Genomic DNA, 21570 nt, shown 5'->3' with positions numbered 1-21570 from the left:
TGAGTTCTTCCAGTATAGAGACATTTGTTCTTCTGGCTGTCCATGGTATTCTCAGCATTCGACGCCAACACCACATCTCGAAGGCATCTATTACCTCCCGCTCACGTGCTTTAATTGTCCACGTTTCTGCGCCATACAAGAATATTGGGAACACAAGCATACGCACTATGAACATTTTAGTTTTTTTCGAGATGCCCCGATCTTGCCAAATTTTTGTCGGTCGAGTGACATTTTTTGCTATTAGGATGCGTCTTTTAATTTCTGAAGTGCATGCACCGCCCGCAGAGATGGATGAGCTTAAATAAACAAAATCTTGCATTTTTTCAAGGTCTCGGAGTCTAGTTGATGGTTGTGGCATATTGACTCAGTCAACAATCATAAGCTTTGTTTTAGTTGTTTATTTCCAACCCAAATTTGCGACTTTCTGCGCTACCCGAGCCAGTATATCTGCCATTTCCAGCTCATCTTCAGCAAGTAACGTGGTATCATCTTCGAGTACTACAAGTGGACCGGACCATCTTCTAGGAATTAAACAAACAACATGTGTTTGCACTTGTGCAACAGTGACTAGTGACTACCCAAAATTTTACGAAATTTACGAAAGCTACCCTTCGGATATTTTTATGTGTTTTGTTATCCATAGTGTTGAAGTGCTTTATCTGTTTAGTTTTTTATTGTTTACTTTTTAACACGAACACTTTATAAATTTACTATTATGCTCAATGTTTGTTTTTGTAAATTTATTGATAATTTTAAGTGGCCAGAATGTCACTCGTCCATGCATTTTGTAGCTGCATTTGACGATTAGTAATCTAGCTTCAATATATAAATGTTATCAAATATCCAAATTTAGTAAACGAGGTCTAGAATTCCAACCGTCCATGCGCTCAGTAGCTGCAAGGCTTGTAATCTAACTTCTATTTTTATCAATTGTTTTTTAATATTTTTTTAAATATCACAAAATCTCTAAACTTTGTCAAATAAAAAATTTAAATAGGGGCTAGATTTCTTACTATCTATGCGCTCTGTAGCTGCAAGTCGTGCTGTAATCTAGCTCCTGTATATCATAATTGGAGACGAGGAACAAGAATCCCAACCATCCTTGCGCTCTGTAGCTGCAAGACGTGGTGGGATATTTATTTATTGTACAGCGCCCTTGAGGTGATTTTCACAAAAACGGCACTATATAAATTATCCAAATATAAAAATACATAAAATATTAATAAAAACACAATTTTGTTCTTAGACACATATATTTGATTTCAAAATACAAATTGCACATGACTAAACGTAATAAGGTCACCTAAAACATTAATAAACTAAATATCAACAAATGTATCTATAATATTTAACCTAATATATATATTTATGTATATCGAAGTAAGAAAATTTCATTATGTCAATATTGTGTAAAAATTATTTTCAGATGATTGTTAGCTTTTTTCTTATAGGATCCACTCATCTCATGACTATCTCACTTTTTAAATATTTCACTAGCATACACTTTTGATGGTGTTTTGGCAAGTCCCTAATCCAAAAAACATTATTTTTAGAAATTTGTAAGTCTGGAGGCCGAGGAAAAATCAGATTGGTCTTTGGAGATTATATGTATACAACGTAATTCATTAATGTCTATTTAACAAATTACATCAGTAACATTTTCCATCTGATACATGAAAAAATATCTAGAAGGTTTTTAATGAGACAAGGAGGCTAAAATATGAGTGGAATCTATTAGAAAATGTGTCCACGTACGTGTTAATTACAATTAAACTATAAATTAACATATTACAACAGAGATGAAGAACATTTAAGAGCAGGTAATACAGAAGTCTAGGCGTCTACAGGGCTTATGACCTGTCAATAGCTGGTTTAAGTGGCCACGTTACACACTGTGCAACATTTGCCATTCTGCCCATATCTATATTCCTTCAATTCTTTCATCTGTTGACGTTTGTGAAGTTAAAGAGCTTAAACCAGCCATTGACAGGTCATAAGCCCTGTAGATGCCTAGACTTCTGTATTACCTTCTCTTAAATGTTCTTCATCTCTGTTGTAATATGTTAATATAAACAGCTCCCCAGGGAGTTGAATCCAGTTCTTGTCTAGAAAAATTTGGACAAACTCAAAATTATGTTGAACTATAAATGCTTTTATATAATTTATTTAATACATACAGAATGAAAAATATTATTTGTACGCAGAGAAATTCATTGACGTAGGAAAAATTAAAACATTTTTCTTTTAATATTCCAATTTTCAAATCTTTATATTGACGGTAAAAAGGCTGAGTGACTAAGGCGCTATTATGGCCAAAATTTAAACCAAATATGTATTTTTAGAAGTACTGTCATTAATCAGTTTTCATTACTTTACGGCAATTCCCTAACATTTATATAAAAAAACACCATTTGCATGGAGAAAACTTCATGTCGTAAAATTTACGACAAGCGCCCGCTCAAGGAAAACTAATCAGCGCGCCAGCTGAAAGGTTAACGTTATCAATTATACCTGTCTCAGATTTGCACTATCGCCTGATTTCAATTTCATCATTCGTAGCCCTGTCAAACATTGATTTCCCACACATTCGTCTAAGAGATCACATTTCAATCGCATTCACTCTGCTTTTATCCTTCCTCTGCCAGGTACACGTTTCACTTCCATACACGAGTGTTGGGACTAAAACACCATTGTGCACAGCCATAGCTTCGATTGCTATATTTTTATTAGCGATTACTGTGCTTATAGTCCTTAAAATATAGCTTGATAGAATGACATTTGTCAGCAAAAGTGACAACATAACTTTGTAGTAACGTCTTAGGAGTTATTTATATCGACACACGAAAAATCATTCGTATCTGGTGTGTTAATTTATTTTTTTAATACAATGCTTGACACATACATCAGCATAAATGTATAAAATCAGCTTTAAAACTAAAATAAACCTAATTATTAACGACGTTCTTACAAGGTTACATCATTTTGCAAAAACGTTAGAAATGGGACAAATTGATCGAATAAAAAAATAATTCATTTGATATTGTTCGTGAAAAAAGTATAAATGTCTTATTTTGGTGAATAAATTGTCTTAAACACACTATAATAGGCTTGTTTTTGCATTTTTATATCAATTTTCGGAAACAGAGCTTCATGTTACCATGAAAAAACTGATAAAATCGATTTGATCGGTACACGATCAGTGATCATTAATTTCCATCACTATTGACATTAGTTTGGCAGCTGTCATTTTAATCGGGCTAAATTTTAAGGACTATAGTGCGCTGTTCATTTTTCTACCAGCATTCATTCTCCTTTCAACATCATTTTCTACTCTTCCATGCCTTGAAAACATGCTTCCCAGATACACAAATTCTTCTAATTGTAAAATATACACACATATTTATATCAAATGATAGGTAACAATTGTATATACAATTATATATTATAATTATTATGTTAACCGACAGCTAGAATCATATTTGTACTTGTGTAGATTAAGATTAAGCTATACACCGATCATTCAATTCATTAGTAAGACATCTCCAAATAAGGAGTTTAGAGATAATGAGAAATTAACTATTCAAATGGTCACCTAAATCTAATATTTTTGATTTATGAACGAGTTCATTATATTTTTTTCAATTGATATCACTGATCGACAATATTAAACTTTTTGAATGTTACAAGAACTAAACAAGACGATTCTTATAGAAATTTTCCCGCTGAATCCGAACCTGCTTTCCAAATTACCGTATGTAAGGTTTTAGACTAAAACGCATTAGAAATGTCAGAAAAAATATTTTTAAATTTGTAATTTTGAATTCCTACAAGAACGGTCATTCCATTGGCCACGCCCCTAATATTATTAAAATTATAGGTTTTTTATTGTATAAATAAAACACGAGTGATACTTGAATCCACAAATTTGGAATATCCAGTGACCGGTTTCATCGCTTTCGCGACATCTTCGAGACTGGTATCTTTATTAAAGAGTTAAATGTATTTGTACAGAACAGAGGTAAGGATAGATAATTCAAAGTTATATGTAAGTAAATTAAATAAAGTTATTTTTATCTTAAGGATCATTATCAACAAATTTTCTTTGGGTTAACTAATGAGTTGATATAATTACATAAAACTTTGAATTATCTATCCATACCTGTGTTTTGTATAAATACATTTAACTCTTTAATAAAGATACCAGTCTCGAAGATGTCGCGAAAGCGATGAAACCGGTCACTGGATATTCCAAATTTGTGGATTAAAGTATCACTCGTGTTTTATTTATATAATAAATTACAATGAACTTCCATCAAGAATTTTCACTTACAAACTTAAATATTATGGGTATAACAAAATCACAATATGGTGGCAAGCAGCGCCAGCGCCATCTAGCATACATACGTGTACTTGTTTATAATGAATAAGTGGTACTGTAACAAAACTCAAACAAGCGTTTTATTAAATATGTCACCATTCATTTTTATTTGTTCCTGACCATTCAAATTTGTTTCGAAAGTTGTCACGAATCTTGACGTCACAACTATGGGCCGAATGCAACACCAGATGAGAGTAGTGATGTAGGGAATACCACTAAAGAACACCCAAGGAGTTTGTCTACCTCGGGAGCAAAATAACGTGGGACGGTCGGTCTAAGGGCGAGGTCGACAGCCGCATACATCAAGCTAGACTTGCATTTAATAAAAGGTCAAAAATAATTGAATCAAATAATATAGACCTAAAACTAAGAATACTCCTAATCAAGACCTATGTATGGAGTATCTTGATGTATGGCTGCGAGACATGGTGCCTATCCAAAAGAAATAAACAGAGACTAGAGGCTTTTGAGATGTGGTCCTATAGAAGACTACTAGGAATTTCCTGGAGAGACCACATTACAAATGAGGAGGTTCTCCAAAGAATCGAAGGTGGAAGGCACCTGCTCAAGACCTTGTCCGAAAGGCGAGCGAGATGGATCGGCCATGTAATACGTCAAGAAGGCCTCCTGCGTGTCATAATGGAGGGGATGACCGAGGGGACAAATTCTAGGGGACGCCCACGCCGAGAGTACCTGGAGGACCTATTAGGGGACGTGCGCTGCTCATCATATGTTGACTTTAAAAGAGCCGCACAAGACAGGGAGGAATGGAGGAGAAGAATAAAAGTAATTGCTGCCAGCCAATCCCAGGATTCAGACCAGAGAAGAAAGAAGATTAAAAAATATATATTTTTCAAATTTATATACGAAAACATTTCTCCTCAACATCCATATTGATTTTGAAAATACAATAAATTATTATAAATCCATTTCATATATTTTTATCGGTATTTGTAGTATGTGATATTTCCCTATTTAGAAAATAACGCATTACTCAAAAGTGCGCGTAAAACCCCACAATTAATCATTATCGAGAAACCTCGAGTTAGCTCTCCTTGGTTCCACACAAAAAAATGTCTAAGAGATTAATCTCAAACATTGGTAGACTACGAATCGGCCACTATTGCACTAATAGCCACCTTTTCAAAATTAATATTGTAGGAAGTCCATGGTGTGAATGTGGTTTGGACCATGAGACTCCAGACCATATATTCTTTGGCTGTCCAATAAGGGACAAACATAATATGTACTCCTCCTTGAAAAAATATCCTTCCCCTATTAACATAGCATCACTCCTCTCCATCCTTGATCCTGAAATTATCCACCATATAGGAAGTTTCCTCTCAAAAAATATCATTAATTTTTTTTTTTTTTTTTTTTAAATGTTATTTTTATTCCTTTAAATAAATTTTACTCTTGGCAGAAATCATCCTTCTTAGGATGGATTGCCTTAATATAAAAAAAAAAAAAAAAAACGAGTTATCCGGTTATTCCCCAAAATCAAATATTTATCCAGACTAGTACACTATCAGGTGAATGATGCATAGTTAAAGGAGCATTGTTTTAAAGCGGCTACGAAAATGGGAAATTTGAAGAATTAAACGCAAGGAGCAAGATGCGCTGATTTGGGGCAAATTCTGGGGCATTTGAATTCGGCAGGCAAAATTGCATAAGAATCAGCGAGTCAGTGTTGTAACAAAATCTTTGCTGTTCAGTGAAATCAATTAACATTCTTAATGGCTACATGATTTAATTCATAAGCGATTTTTTAAGGGAGCTAGGAATTCTAGGCATATACAGTGCTTATGATCTGTTGTTGGATGTTTTAAGAAACACCACCTAGACTAGGCGTATTGGTTTACGTGATCATAGTAAAAAAAATAAAGATTAAATCGATTAAAGTATCTTTTGACAATATTTACAAATATTAAAATCAGATCTTTTACTGGCATTTCATTTTATCGTACTTAAAAAAGTCGTATGTTTAAAACAAGAATAGTGGATGAAAATTCGTAGGGTAGTGATTGGCGTGATCGAATTTGTCTACCACGCGTCAGCTGTCGGGTTTGATTCCTAGCATGTTTGACAGCAAATTTCGACACCTGAAGCGTAAGACGCGTAAAACTAATCGAGTTACACGGCGTTCGGTGGACTTGTGCCGTGCCCTGAGTACCGCCAGGAGAGGATCGGGGTATGGTGATTGTGGAAACATATAATTTCATATTATCCATCAAAAAAAAATAATCCAGCAATCTTACAAGGACAATAATGTACATAAATCCTAAAGAAAAACAACTAGTGTATATTATACAAGTTTAACGAGTAGTATACTGTATTTTTTGGACCACAAGACGCACTTTTACCTCGGGGTACGTCTTATGGTTCGATGCGTCTTATCGTCTAAAACGTTGTTTTTTCTAAAAATTAATAGATTAATTTTGGAGTGTCTCATCGTTTGTAAAATATGGTACTTAAATACGGTGCTTTTAAATTCTAAAATCTATTCAATTGCATTTTAAAAACCTTTATATTAAGAAGCTTATTTAGCTTGTTAAAATATTTAAAAATATACTATTTGTTTTACTCACGTAAAATTGCTAAGTTATTTGATTATTTGGTAGCAGTTCCTAGCATTGAGATTCTACAAACGGTGCTTCGAAAGTGTCGTAAGTCGCCGCGTCGTAATCGTCCATCGGCTCTTGCTTGACCGACGCGCTGTGCGTTTTGATGTGCCGTCGCATGTTCCGACGCGTGCGACACGAGTAGTGACAGATGTCGCATTTCAGCGGCTCTGTGTCGTGGTGCGCGACATGCTGCCTCAATATCGAATGCAAGCCGCAGCGGAAATTGCAATATTTACACTTGAGCGCCGTCGACGCGTGTCCCTGCTTGTGCAGGTTCAATTTCTGCGAAAGCCGGCATTTGAAAGGGCACAAATCGCACGCGTACGGTTTCTCTCCGGTGTGAATGTAGCGATGGTTCTTCAAATCCTTCTTGTGCCGCGTTGAAAAGTCGCACACGTCGCAGGCGAACGGTTTCTCGGCAAGATGCGTTCTCTTGTGGATTCGCAGCGTGTCCGGCGATCGCCCGGAGTAAGAACACATGTCGCAAGTGAACGGACGCTCGCCGGTGTGGATCAAAATGTGCCGCTTTAATTTGACAAGTAAATTGGACGCGTAATCGCATTCGCTGCATTTAAACTTAAACGTTCCTTCGTGCTTTCGCAAGTGGTCTTTCAATTTGCTCGGGAGCATGGTCGAGAAAGAGCACTGTTCGCAAGCGTATTTTTTATCTTTGATGTGGATATAGCTGTGTCTGCGTAGATTGCCGCTCGATTTCGCTTTGTAGTCGCAGATGTCACACGCGAATGGGCGCTCGTCCATATGCTGGAGCTTGTGGTTCTTGAGTCCGGACGCTGTTTTCGTCGCATGACCGCACTGGTCGCACGAGAAACGCTTGTCCGACACATGCGTGAAGGTGTGTTCGATTATTTCGGCCGCGCTTTCAGCTACAAACTCGCAATCTTCGCAGCTGAAAGGTCTCCCTTCGTCGTGCTGTTTCCTGTGTTCGTCCAGGTGCACTTGCGTGCGACACGGACAGCCGCATTCGGCGCACGCGAGTTTCTTCTCCATGCTGTGGTGGGTGAGATAGTGCGTCTTCAGCGAGTGTGACCTGCGACACTTGTACTCGCATATCTCGCACGCGTACGGATGTTCTCCCGTGTGCGTCATCGTATGCAGTCTCAAGTTGGCCTGTATCTTGCACGAGTAATCGCAGTAAGAGCAGACGTACGGCTTCACCTCTTTGTGCTTCATGTGGTGTTTGTCGAGTTTGGCCGAATCTTCAGATTTAAAATCGCAGTAGATACATTTGTAGATCATCTCTGCGTCGTGGGCATCCATGTGTGCTTTGAATTCCGCATTGTCCAGGGTCAAGAACTTGCACTTTTTGCACCGAAGTGTAGTCGAATCTTCATGCGTGATATTGTGTTTTCTTAGTAATTTCATTCTGCGGCAAGAATAATCGCACAGTTGGCATTTGAATGGTTTAATTTCTAAATGTATAATGGAGTGTTGTTTGAGCTGGTTGGAGTCTCGACAGCGATAAGGGCATTGTGGACAAGAAAACGGCTTTTCACCTGTATGCAGTAACATGTGATTTTTAAGCCGCGTTTGCCTGCTGCAGACGTAAGAACACACCGTACACGCAAAGGGCTTTTCGCCGGTATGAACAATCATGTGTTTTTTAAGTACCACCATCTCCCTGCAGGCGAAGGCGCAAATTTCGCACACAAAAGGCCTCTCTCCCGAGTGTTTTCTCTTGTGGATTTTGAGGCTCGCCATAGTGCGACACGTGTAGTCGCATTCGTTACACGCGATCGGCTTTTCCCCGGTGTGGATAAGCTCGTGCTTCTTGAGGTATTTCGCCTCCCTGCACGAGAAATCGCATCCTTCGAAATTGCACGAAAATGGCTTGTCACCCGTGTGTATGAGGCGATGCTGTCTCAGAGACGAAGCGCATCTGCTGGAGAAGTTGCAGACTTCGCAAGCGTGCGTCTTCCCCTCCATGTGGCCCTGCTTGTGTTTTTTCAACGAGCGCTCGGAGCTCAGGACGCACGTGCAAACTTCGCACACGAACGGCTTGCATTCCGCCTCGCTGTGCGTCAGCTTATGCGAGGTCAAGTAGCGTTGCGCCTTCGTCTTGAAGTCGCACTCGTCGCATTCGAAGGTTTTATCCGTCACGTGGATGATCTGATGCCGTTTGAGGAAGGACAGCATTTTGAATTTAAGATGGCACTGGTCGCATTCGTGTGGCTTCGAGTTCTTGTCTTTTTTGGGGCGTTTCGGTTTCTTCGCTGGGTAAGTGGCGTCTGATTCGTCGTCGGACTTGACGACTCTTTTTTTAGTTTTCGCGGCTTGCTGTTTAGATCGACTTCGATAGGAACGACGGGGAATCCCTGATAGCTCGCCCCGTCGTCTGTTTCTTTTTTTACAATACTCAGATCGATCGCGTCACCGGCGGAATCTTTTTCGTCTTTGACAAGAGAGAGATCAGCTTGAGTGTCAGATTTCTGACTGAGGTCGACGGCTTCTGAATCACTTTCTTCGGAAGAATCATCATCAGATTCGTCTTCAACTTCTTGTTTAATCGGCCTTTCGCAATTTTCATCTCGAGGCTTATTGTCTTCTCTAAACACTTCTGCAGAAGGGTATTTGTAGGGGTCTTCCACTTCTTGATCTTCCATCTCTTGAATATCTTTAGGTTCTTCTTTGATGACGGGCGGGGCAAACTGTTTTTCCTTTTCGCATGTTTCTTCTTCTTCGTCATCATAGAATTTTGGTTCCTTTTTTATGAATTCAACTGGCATTAAGTCCTGAAAACAGAAATACAGTTGAAATTTGGGGAAATTAAACATTCCTTTTGTTACACAAGCCGGTGGTGGCAGTGCTCTACTGAAATTATGTATTTACGGACGTATTGAGTCCATTTATCAATGATAAATACATGTCTTCAATAAAAAATACAACTAAAGAAAATTAAAGCTGGGACAAAAATTTTATAATAATTAATACCTCAAGACAAGATCTGGTCTATCTTAGTGATTGTTTAGATCTAAAACGACTTGCACCAAAAAAGTCCAGATCTTGTTTCAAGTTTACAATGCGACATCGGGACTGATCGAGGAACAGAACATTTTTATTTCGCAACTGGCAGATCAGAACATTGAATGCCACTTGTTCCAGTAACGATGGTACATCAATTAAGAATCGGGTTGTGGTCCCGTGGCTAGTGTCTCGGACTCGCGGATCAAAGGTCCGTGGTTCGAATCCCACTTTACCCCAACTTGATTCCCATTTTCTGATAGCGAGTTATTTACAACTCGTTGAAAATGGCCGTCAAAATGAAATATTTAGGTAAATCATAAGAACACAAATATTTCTTTTTATAAAAAAAAATAAGCCATTTAGTAAATTAATAATAATAATGATTGGATGATTTACATAGCGCCATTTTTGTGAAAAATCACCTCAAGGGCGCTTAACATGCGATCTACGGTTGAAATGCAACCTCTTAGACGAATGTGTGGGAAATCAATGCATGTATGACAGGGTTACGAATGATGAAATCAGGCGAGAGTGTAAATCTGAGTCAAGTATAATTGATAAGATTAAGAAAGTGTCTCTGAGATGGTTTGGTCACGTAGAACGAATGGACGACGGAAGAATGGTAAAACAAGTAGAGCTGATCACAATGTGTAGTCTCAATGGGTTCAAAAATGGACTGGATTTGTTTGGGAAAAGTCAAAGTGCGCCAACAGCTAACTTTTGTTTAAATAGATTTAAGCATATCTGCTTTAAGCTGCTTGCTTAAAATTATAATAATTTAATAATGACGCATACCTCATTTGAGTTTTGTGACGCTTTATCCTCATCTTCGTTTTCGTCATTCCCTGGATCCAAAATGTCTCCCATATTCAGGGTTGGAACCCAATCAACGTCATTAGCATCACTAAGATCACTTGGTTTGCCTAAATAATAAAATAACAGAATAACAGTAAAAATGTAGCAACTGTAAATTACAAAATACAATAAAATAATATCAAAATTACGAGATATTTGAAAATTTAAACAGACAAAATATGTCGTTGAATCTTTTTCTAAGTTTTTTTTTGGCTTTTTCACTTCTCAACTGGGGTGTTCTAGCCTAATCTCTTAATCTTAATGACTCCCGAGGGGGTGAAATTCAGTCTTTTGTCTACACAAACATTTGGAGGACATACTCAAATATTTTAATAAAACCAACTGGTCCAAGAAGAAGTTTAATAATTGGAAAATTGTTTTCAGGCGTTGCCTATATTAATAATAATAATTAATATGGATAACTTATATAGCGCCATTTTCGTAATATAATACCTCAAGGGCGCTTTACAAAGTGATTTTATAAAGATATAAATTTAATTTTAACTTTTTAATTTAAGAAAAATAATGTACTTTTTCATATTACTTTTCCACCACATGCTAAGAATTTATTCAAATGATTTAGAGAACAAGTGGGTTTTAAGTTTCTTCCGAAATATCACTTCACTCTCACAGTTTCGGATTTCTGCGGGGAGAGCATTCCATGCCGTAGGGCCGGCGACCGCAAATGCACGTTCGCCGAATTTAGTGCCTAGTATGTGAAATAATTCGATCAGATGAGTTTCTTCATAACGATAAAGGTTTCAGCTCTTTAACTTCACTAAAATCAACAAATGGAAGAATCAAAGAAATATGGATGTCCAAACATAGGCAAATTGGTGAATGTTCCACGGTGTGTAAAGTGGCCACTTAAATCAGCCAATGGCAGGTCATAAGCCCTGTGAATGCGGAATGGACCGCCTCTTTTGCCAACGTGTCCACCTTTTCGTTACCGGGAATACCACAATAGCTGGGGATTATTATTATTATTTTGTATAACTTATATAGCGCCATTTTCATAATATAATACCCCAAGGGCGCTTTACATAGTGACTAGATAAATAAATTTAATTGAAGCTTTTAACTTTGTAATTTAATTGAAACAAATAAATTTTTTTATCACATGCTATGGATTTATTCAAATGATTTAGAGAACAAGTGGGTTTTAAGTTTTTTCCGAAACATCACTTCACTTTCACAGCCTCGCACCTCTGCTGGGAGAGGATAAGAATGTCATTGAATTGAATCAATTAACAGAATATTAAAAAAAAAAAATTACAATATACTTACGAGGTAAAACAGAGTATTGAAAAAAAATAAAGGATAATTACATAGCAATGACATACATATTAACAGTAAAAATAGTAAACAAAAAATCCCACAAGGCACGGCCTGTTCGTGGGTATACAAGAAATGTTTATGAATTTTTGCTCCCATAATAAATAGACAGTTATAGTCTTTTTGTGTAATATAAGAAAGAGAAAAGAAAATATTCTGTAAAATATTATAAGGTACTTTTTTATTTGATAGTAATTGAAAAGGATATAAAAGAAACATTAAAATTTTCCTTATTATTTTAAAGGGCAACAAAATATATCATAGAAAAAAGAACATTTAAGAGAAGGTAATATGGAAGTCTAGGCATCTACAGGGCTTATGACCTGTCAATGGCTGGTTTAAGTGGCCACTTTACACACTATATAACATTCACCATTCTCCCTATATTTGAACATCTATATTCCTTCAATTCTATCATCTGTTGATGTTTGTGAAACCTTTATTTATGCGGGTGAGATTCATCTAATTAAATTATTTCACCTACATACTAGGCAACGCCTGAAAATATTATTTTTTCAATTTCTATACTTCTTCATGGACCAGGTAATTTATCAACAATATTTTGAGTTTGTCCAAATTTTTGTAGACAAGGACTGGATTCAACTCCCTGGGGAGCTGTTTATATTAACATATAACAAATAATTCAAGTAGATGAATCTCACCCGCATAGATAAAGGTTTCAGCTCTTTAACTTCACAAACATCAACATATGATAGAATTGAAGGAATATAGATGTTCAAATATAGGCAGAATGGTGAATGTTACACAGTGTGTAAAGTGGCCACTTAAACCAGCCATTGACAGGTCATAAGCCCTGTAGATGCCTAGACTTCCATATATTACCTTCTCTTAAATGTTCTTCATCTCTGTTGTAATATGTTAATATAAACAGCTCCCCAGGGAGTTGAATCCAGTCCTTGTCTACAAAAATTTGGACAAACTCAAAATATTGTTGATAGAAAAAAGAGTTTAATATCTTTGGTTTGAATCCAGGATAGTGCGTGTTTTTTAAAAGAAGGAAATTTTTGAAAGTTTGGGATCAATGAAATATTATCAGTAAAAAAAGAATTAAAAATTTTTGGGACTATAAAATATTTTTTTTAAATTTAATTTTTTATTTATTTATTTTTCCATACACATATTATTTACATAGAAATATAATTACAAAAATATATTTTAGAAAAATATATCTTAAAATTAAGCTATAACATGAATTGGAAAAAATGCCCACAAAGACTACAGCGTCTGAGCGTGGGCCATTCCTTTTTTTAAGTATTAAAAAGTTTATAGTACATATATATTGTATGACATGACCATGAAAAGAAAAATAAAAGAAAAACCAAATTAACTTGTGCTGAAATTACAAAAATATGATTTATTTGCAGTGTGCATTTATTTTAATTTTTTAAAGAATATGTCTATCTGTTTCTTCCATGCTAATCCAAGACCTCAAACCTACTTTAAAATGTACCAGTGATTTAATGTTCTGTAGTTCCTTAGTTAGAAGATTGAAGGAACCTGGACCAACATGTAAGGAGTGCCTCTGTGCGAACTTAGTTCTGCATCCTGGAACTCTCCGTGCATGTCTCTGTGCTAGCCTCGTTTTACAATGCGGTATTTCTAACACACGATTCCTTCTTTGACTTGATCTATTTGAATTACTTGTAAATACATTTTGGTTGTTAAATATAAATTTTAAACATTGAAAACAATATATTTGTCTTATATCTAAAAGTTTAGCTTCTTCGGACAGTTGGAAAGAGGGAATAGTCCGATTTTTGTGAGGCATATTATGAGCCCCCCCCGAGAGTCTTTTATTCCTCAACCCAAGAGCATTGAAGAGTCGAGAGAGAATAGTAGATTTGTGTATAAACATTTTCTTCAATGTCAATTGCAAGAAAATATATCAGGTTTAGCGCACTTTACACGCCAGAAAAATGCGACACCGGTCATAAATCCGATTAATTTATGTAATACGCACCGTTCACGAAGTGTTTCGAGCAAATTATTTCATTGCTGATGTCCTCCTGTGATATGTTTTTGAGATTGAGTACGGAGATCCATTTATTTCTTCGCCGTAACGCGATCGGCAGATCGCTGTCACAGTCGTTCAACGCGGTGGGAAACGGGAAAAACGAATATCGGTTGTGCACCCGTTCACTGTCGCAACCCAACACGACACAATAATTCGACATTGTGTGCGATTTTTAGGGGCTTATTATCAAAATCGCGGCGAACACAAAAACATAGCCATGACAGCTCGCCCAGAATCGGTACCTGAATTTTGACAGGTATCAAAGAGTTTGGATTGGTCGTTTTTTATGCCATGGCGACCGCAGCTAAAAACTGTCCAAAAGAAATTAGTTGTCAAAAATACGCACGCTAAAATAACTCTTATAACAACAAAATAGTATGAAAAATAAAAATTAATTGCATACAGTTTTCTAAGACACAATTTTTTAATTTACATTTTTTTAAATTTTCGGTAAGTATTAATAAAAAAAATTCATTAACGGTTAGTCACTTTTATTGTCTCTTGTATTTTATATTGAATTTTTATTGTAAAGTATATATTTAGTAAACATAGGTAATTTGTTCTATCTAGCGGCTACATATCTGATGAAATTTCGATTCATTGGAATAGTTTTATAACGTCAATATTTATTGTGGAAAAAATTTAATTACCAATTCATAGATGTCATGCATTAACTAAATTAAATAACTTTTTTTTCTCTTTGGTGATATTTTTTCGTGGAATCATAAGTACCTATTCCAAGTGTTGTAAAACTGTGTACAATAAATGTCGATATCAGTACATTATGTAAGGCTCAGAGAAGTATTATCGACAAAATCAAGAATGGATTTTTGCTTTGGTTTGAACATGCAGCGCAAACGGGCATTGAAAGAACGACTAAAAAGATTTGCAATGCGAATGTTGGATGCAGAAATCGAAGAAGACCGCGGAAGGCATGGCATTACGAATGCACCGTGGCACCGTGGTATGGCTTTCTATTCTCTCTGCCTACCCTTTTTAATAACGTTTTAAAAATATTTGATTTGCATTATTTTTACCTTGCTTAACAAGGTTTACATTGACTTAAAACGGATGGAAACCACTTAAGTGGTTTATACAAATTTATAAACAAATAAGCGTAAAATGTTATACCACAAAGTGGAAAATGTTTTTGATAACAATAAAGTTATTTATTTGTTTTAATAAACAAGGTTAATACCTTTCCCCCATTAAGCATCCAAAAACTACACATGATCTGAAAGGGGGACCAAACGACCCCAGCGCCTTCTTGTATATGGCATCAGGAGAATAAAACGTTGGAAGTGTTTATTTATTTATTTAGTATTTCACAGTTTTAAAATGTACAGAGATTATTTGTTTCAGGTCCCGACTAGCTAGGAAATTCCTGTGTTTAGGAAGGACCTTATTTTTTTCATGTGTTTTTTTATATTTTTGATTTCATTAAATGATGCTTACTAAATTCAAAGAATAATAATAACATTAGAAAAAATCAATATAAATATAAATTAGAAAACATGCAAGTAATAATAATAAAAATTGAATCATAAAAATAAATTAGAAAATATGTCATTAATAGTAAATAAATGAGACACAATTATTATAAATTATAAAACATACCGATAATAATAAAAATTGAACCACAAATACACATTATAAAATATAAAATTAGTAATTAAGAAATTAAACAAAAATATAAATTGGAAAACATACCGATAATAAAAAAATTGAAGCTTAAATACAAATTTGAAAATATATCGTTGGTAATTAAAAATTGAAGAACAAAAATAAATCACAGAATATACCATTTATATTTTTTTTTTTAAATTAGATACGGTTAAAATACTAGTATTAAAAAGAAAAAAAAAACATATGTAAATGAATAAACATAGAAAGTGAAACAATAAGAGATTTTTTTCAATTAAATTAAAATTAAAATTATGACCGTGAAATAATTTATTCATGTTTTCGCGTACACATTTTTTTCTAATTCGTGTATTTTATTCATTTTTGCCGAATGCTGATGTACATAATGTAAAATTGACCCTGGCATTATTTACGCCTTTTTTTGTTTTAAAATAAAAAAAACAAAAAAAAAACTTTTTCAAAATTTAAAAACAAAAACAGAAAAATGCTTTTTTCGATTAATTTCACAATTACAAAAAATATATGGCAAATAGCTTCAATAATGCTTGAGTTTTCGAATTAAAATCGGTCTTTGGGGAATTCGAATCCCCCCCTTTGGTCCGGCTAGGTTAAAAAAACAGTGTTATCTTAAATTTACATCAACAAAAACTTAATTGAATTGACGTGTTTATAACATTGTTATACAATAAATAGACATGCCATATTTAGTAAAATATTTGAAAAAGGAGTGACACGAAAACGTACCTACCCATTGTTAGGCTTACCATAATCATGGAGTTTCAAACCGGGACAGAAGTGAGAGATTGAACAGAATAGGAAAAAAAATGCAGATTTCTTTTCTAAAATTATTTTATTAAGTACACTAAAAAAAACAGGTTACAAAAACTGTTATACAGAAAATGTAATGATTTATTGTAAGTACCATTTTTTTTCTCTGGATCGTAGCTTTTTCAGAAGTTTGCCAACTCCACTAACCAACCAGCTGAGGATGAGGCGTGACGTGCGCTGGAACCTGGCTGGTGAAGCTGGCGGTCGTGAGACGCTGTGTGTATGGAGCTGGCGGTCAATATGAACGCTGGCACAGCTCGCTTGATGAAATAAAAAAGCACTTCAAACAAACAAACCATCACGCCGCTTCCCCGTAGGGATAAGCAGAGATGATAGAACGCCATATCACTCTATCTTTGCATACATATCTCGCTTCCTCTACATTCATACATGCATCTTCTCATGCACGCACACCGATTGTTCCTATATATTTATCTTCAAGTATTTGATGGACTTGATCGTGCCATGTCTTTCTCGGTCTTCCTCGTTTTCTGTATCCATCAACATTCGCCTCGTAAATCCTTTTACCCGTTCTTTCGCTGTCCGTTCGCTCTACATGTCCAAACCAACGCAAAACCCCTTTCTTGATTCTGTCGATAATGCATGTTTCAGCCTGACACAGTTCACGGATCTCGACATTTGTGCACCTATCATACATCATTTTACCACACATTCGCCTGAAGGATCGCATTTCGACAGCATTTAACCTACTTTCATTATTAGTGTTCCTATTCCACACTTCGCTTCCATACATTAGAGTTGGCACTAGAACTCACACACAGTCTTTAAAGACCTTAAGGTCGGCACTAGGACTCCATTGTGAACTGCTAATTTTGCCTCTTGCGACAAATATTTATTTGCCAAGTGCTCCGTTCACTCTGTTTCCGGCACTCACCCTCCTTTCAATATCATTCTCAGTCATTCCATTCCTAGTAAACATACTTCTCAGATACACAAATTCCTCTACATCTTTCTGTACCATTCACAGTGTTCTCACATTTAGTCATACTTTCATATCTTTCAAAAACCATCCCATTCATCGGCAAATCGCTTTCCTTGCATACATAATTTTTTTTTATATACGAAGAATTGCTGATCGTCTTTGCTGCTAGTAAGAAACATTGCATCATCAGCATATGTACAACAGGTAATTGATAGTTAAATCAATCTTTCTCTTTAAGCCTTTTCGTTCTTTCATACAGTTATCGATATATACTTTGAAAAGCAATGGTGACATAACACATCCCTATTTGACTCCTTTAGAAATGTCAAACCATGATGTGTATCATCCATTTTCCCTAAAGCTAGGGCCTGTATCTTATCTTAACGGTGACCGTATCTTAACGGCCGTAGTGAACGGCGATGCGATGGACAGCCGTCGTAAAGCTAGGGTTTCCTAGGACAGCGGTGCCCGTATTTTAACGGCCGTAGTGAACGGTGATGCGGTGGATAACCGTCGTAACGGTGACTAGAGTGTGGTTTAATAGGAAAACGGTGTTATCAACACCATTTAACACCGTTTCACTAGGAAACCACTCTCTAGTCAACGTTACGACGGCTGTCTACCGCATTACCGTTCACTACGGCCGTTAAAATACGGGCACCGCTGTCCTAGGAAACCCTAGCTTAACGGTGACTAGGGAGTGGTTTACTTGGAAAACGGTGTTGATAACATCGTTAAAAAATAAAACCACTCTCTAGTCACCGTTACGACGGCTGTCCACTGCATCACTGTTCATTACGGCCGTTAAGATACGGGCACCGCTGTCCTAGGAAACCCTAGCTTTAACGGCCGTAGTGAACGGTGATGCGGTGGACAGCCGTCGTAACGGTGCCTAGAAAATGGTTTCCTAGGAAAACGGTGTTGATAAAGCCGTTAAAAAATAAAACTACCCTCTAGTCACCGTTACGACGGCTGTCCACCGCATTACCGTTCACTACGGCCGTTAAGATACGGGCACCGCTGTCCTAGGAAACCCTAGCTTAACACATGCTGTGCTGTCCTTATACAGATAAGCAATAGCTCGTGTCATATTTGCGATTAACTTCATATTCCGATAACACCAGTTATAGTGTCTATCTATATATTATTACTGTAGAGATGATTTATTGCGTCTGTCCTGTACAGGCTTTTTTGCTCGCTTTTTTAAAAGTATATGTACAAGTAAAAGTATATGTAAAGTTTCGTAAGTGAGTTGATTTGAGATCGCAATGGTTCAAATATTAGATACAATTTTGGTTTAACGTTTCACAGGTCGGCCGCTAGATGGCAATATTGGTGTCATTATGAAAAAATTATATACCAACAGACAGGAAAAAAAAAATTGCTTTCTAAGAAAACTTTTCCTGTTCGAAAAATAATAAATTATCCATGTAGTTGTAAGGGCATTGGTAATAAAAAAACAATATTTATTCATAGTTCCATTATATTTTTATTTAAGCTTATAATTATTTATTTTATATACAATATAACTTTATTAAGTAATGTATGATACACTTCTAATAGAAAAATAGAAAAATAAATTATTTTATTGTACACCTATTTTTATTTTATTTATTTATTCATACAAAGACACATTTCAGTAAAAAAAACGTATCCCTAACTCCATCAGGCCAAGAGCCTTGTGTTGAGCTAGGATACAACAAATTGTAAAATGAAAGCATACATATTATTCAAGAATATCAAAATAAAAATTACAAAAATCACATAAACATTGATTTTGATCAGTATCTGGACAATACGATTGATGGTATGTACATAAATCTATGCAACGTCTTGCAGCAGTCTCCTGCAATGCTCTCTTCCCTTTGACAAAATTCAAACTTGTACATTAGAGTGGGCCAATGATGTATGAAGTTTTTTTATTTTTTTAGACACCAAAGTGAAAGGGGTCTAAAAAGTTGCATTTTGAATCACATAGAGCGTAAAAATTATTTAACAAAATATTTCATACTTCTTTTGGCCCTCAACCGAGGTTTGAAGTTTATCAGTGTCTGAACATTTTGTAATTTATCTATATAGATAAAATTATTTTTTGTTATTAAAGATATAACTTAATCTCATTACAAATTCGAACACGTTTTACAACTACCGAAATGCAAAAAGTTTACACTCAGTGGAACTGATTCCGTTGAGCGCCATTGACGAAAACAATGGCTCATTAAATCAACGCTACCCATTTATTACAAAACAAAGTGCTACTAGCGCCCTTAGATGTTTGTTTAATAAGGTTTAATGCACATTTTAAAATTTAATAGGACTCATTTTCTTACTTAAATACGAAAGATACATTTCTCTGAGTGAAAGTCGTACGTGTTTTAGGTATTAAATGATTTGTTAACGCCCAAAGAGCTTTTCCATATAGCACCTTTAAGACGAAAACGACTTAAATGAGTTAAGATCATTAAACGACTTCAATGAACATCATCCATCTTTCTGCATTAACTCCTAAAAGACTGTGGTAAATAATCCAACACTAAACACTAGTAAAATACGGAATATTCTAAAGTTCAGACATTTGAAAAAATTTGGAAAACATGGAGACTATTGTTTAACAACTCCTTTTCCATAATTTATGGGAATAAACATATAATTTAACCCTGTTGTAGCAAAATAAATTGAAAATCACAAATACACCGCTCATGTTACGCGCGTGCGTCCCCCATCATTGTCATTAACCGACTGAAGACTAAATCTGTTTTAGATGACACCCACCGCAGAACAGCGTCTCAGTCTTCCTAGTTATGACTTCTATCTTCGTGCTTTGTCTTGTATAAGGTATCTGTGTTGCTGAATTAGCGGACATTCATGCTTCGCGTGGCAAGGTTAAATATTTTTTTTATTTACATATAGCATAGTGATACAAATTTTACTTTCCAAATCGGGTGTGAAAACGTCCATTTGAAGATTACAAAAAATACGAGTTCATCACTTTAAAAAATAAGAGAGATATATCAAATCTTGTGTCCCATGTCGACTAGTGTGACATCACAGCCACACAGGAGTTTAAAAAAACGCAACATTCGGGTGGGAATAGGACAGAACCATTACATCGGTCTCTTTATTACTCAGAGGATTTAGATGCCGTGTCAGTACGGAAGCGAGGCAATTATAGTCCTTAAAATGTAACATGATTAGAATGACAGTTGTCAGAAAAAGTGACGACATAACTTTATAGTAACATCAAAGGAGTTATTTATATTGACACACGAAAAATCATTTGTATCTGGCGTGTTAATTTATTTTTGTAATACAATGCTTGAAACATAAATCAACATTAATATTTAAAATCAGCTTTAAAACTAAAAGAAAACTAAAATGAACCTAATTATTAACGACGTTCTTACAAGGTTACATCATTTTGCAAAAACGTTAAAGATGGGACAAATAGATCCATGTAAATTGATCGAATAAAAAAATCATTCATTTAATGTTGTTCATGAAAAAAGTATAAATGTCTCATTTTTTGGTGAATAATTGTGTTAAACGCACTATAATAGGCTTGTTTTTGCGTTTTTTATATCAATTTTCGGAAACAGAGTTTCATGATTGCATGAAATAACTGTTAAAATCGATTTGATCGGTGATCAGTAATTTCCCTTCGCCAATGAAATTAGTTTGACAGCTGTCATTCTAATCAAGCTATATTTTAAGGACTATAGTGTTGTGTTTACATTGCTGTGTGAAGGACGCAACGTAGACAAACATATAGTGCCGACAGCCTGTTGAGTCGATTTTATTCCGATAGAAATGGCATGTTTACTTTATTTAAAAAAATATCAAAACGACCATTTTAACTTACCTAATCTTAGTGACTTATTTAAGTTAATGTCATTTTATTTTTTGAATTATCGATAATCTTAGTGACTTTTTTACGTTTATGTTGTTT

At 35.4% G+C, this 21570-nt stretch overlaps 1 protein-coding gene across 1 annotated transcript; it reads right to left on the bottom strand.

The window, feature by feature from the left end:
• Positions 1-5738: 5738 nt before the first annotated feature.
• LOC148275708 (uncharacterized) lies at positions 5739-14470 on the bottom strand. The gene is made up of 3 exons (XM_088235310.1): positions 14156-14470; positions 10780-10907; positions 5739-9752 (listed from the first exon to the last, which is right to left on the bottom strand). The coding sequence occupies exon 3, from the start codon at positions 9154-9156 to the stop codon at positions 7006-7008; it is 2151 nt and encodes a 716-aa protein (XP_088091436.1). The 5' UTR covers positions 9157-9752; positions 10780-10907; positions 14156-14470; the 3' UTR covers positions 5739-7005.
• Positions 14471-21570: the final 7100 nt, after the last annotated feature.

Source organism: Micrasema longulum, unplaced genomic scaffold, assembly GCF_059751315.1.
Source record: "Micrasema longulum isolate JH-2025_06_02 unplaced genomic scaffold, ASM5975131v1 h1tg001358l, whole genome shotgun sequence".
Lineage (NCBI taxonomy): Eukaryota > Metazoa > Arthropoda > Insecta > Trichoptera > Brachycentridae > Micrasema > Micrasema longulum.
The sequence above is the reverse complement of the archived record's forward strand: the minus strand, read 5'-3'. Positions and strand labels throughout refer to the sequence as shown.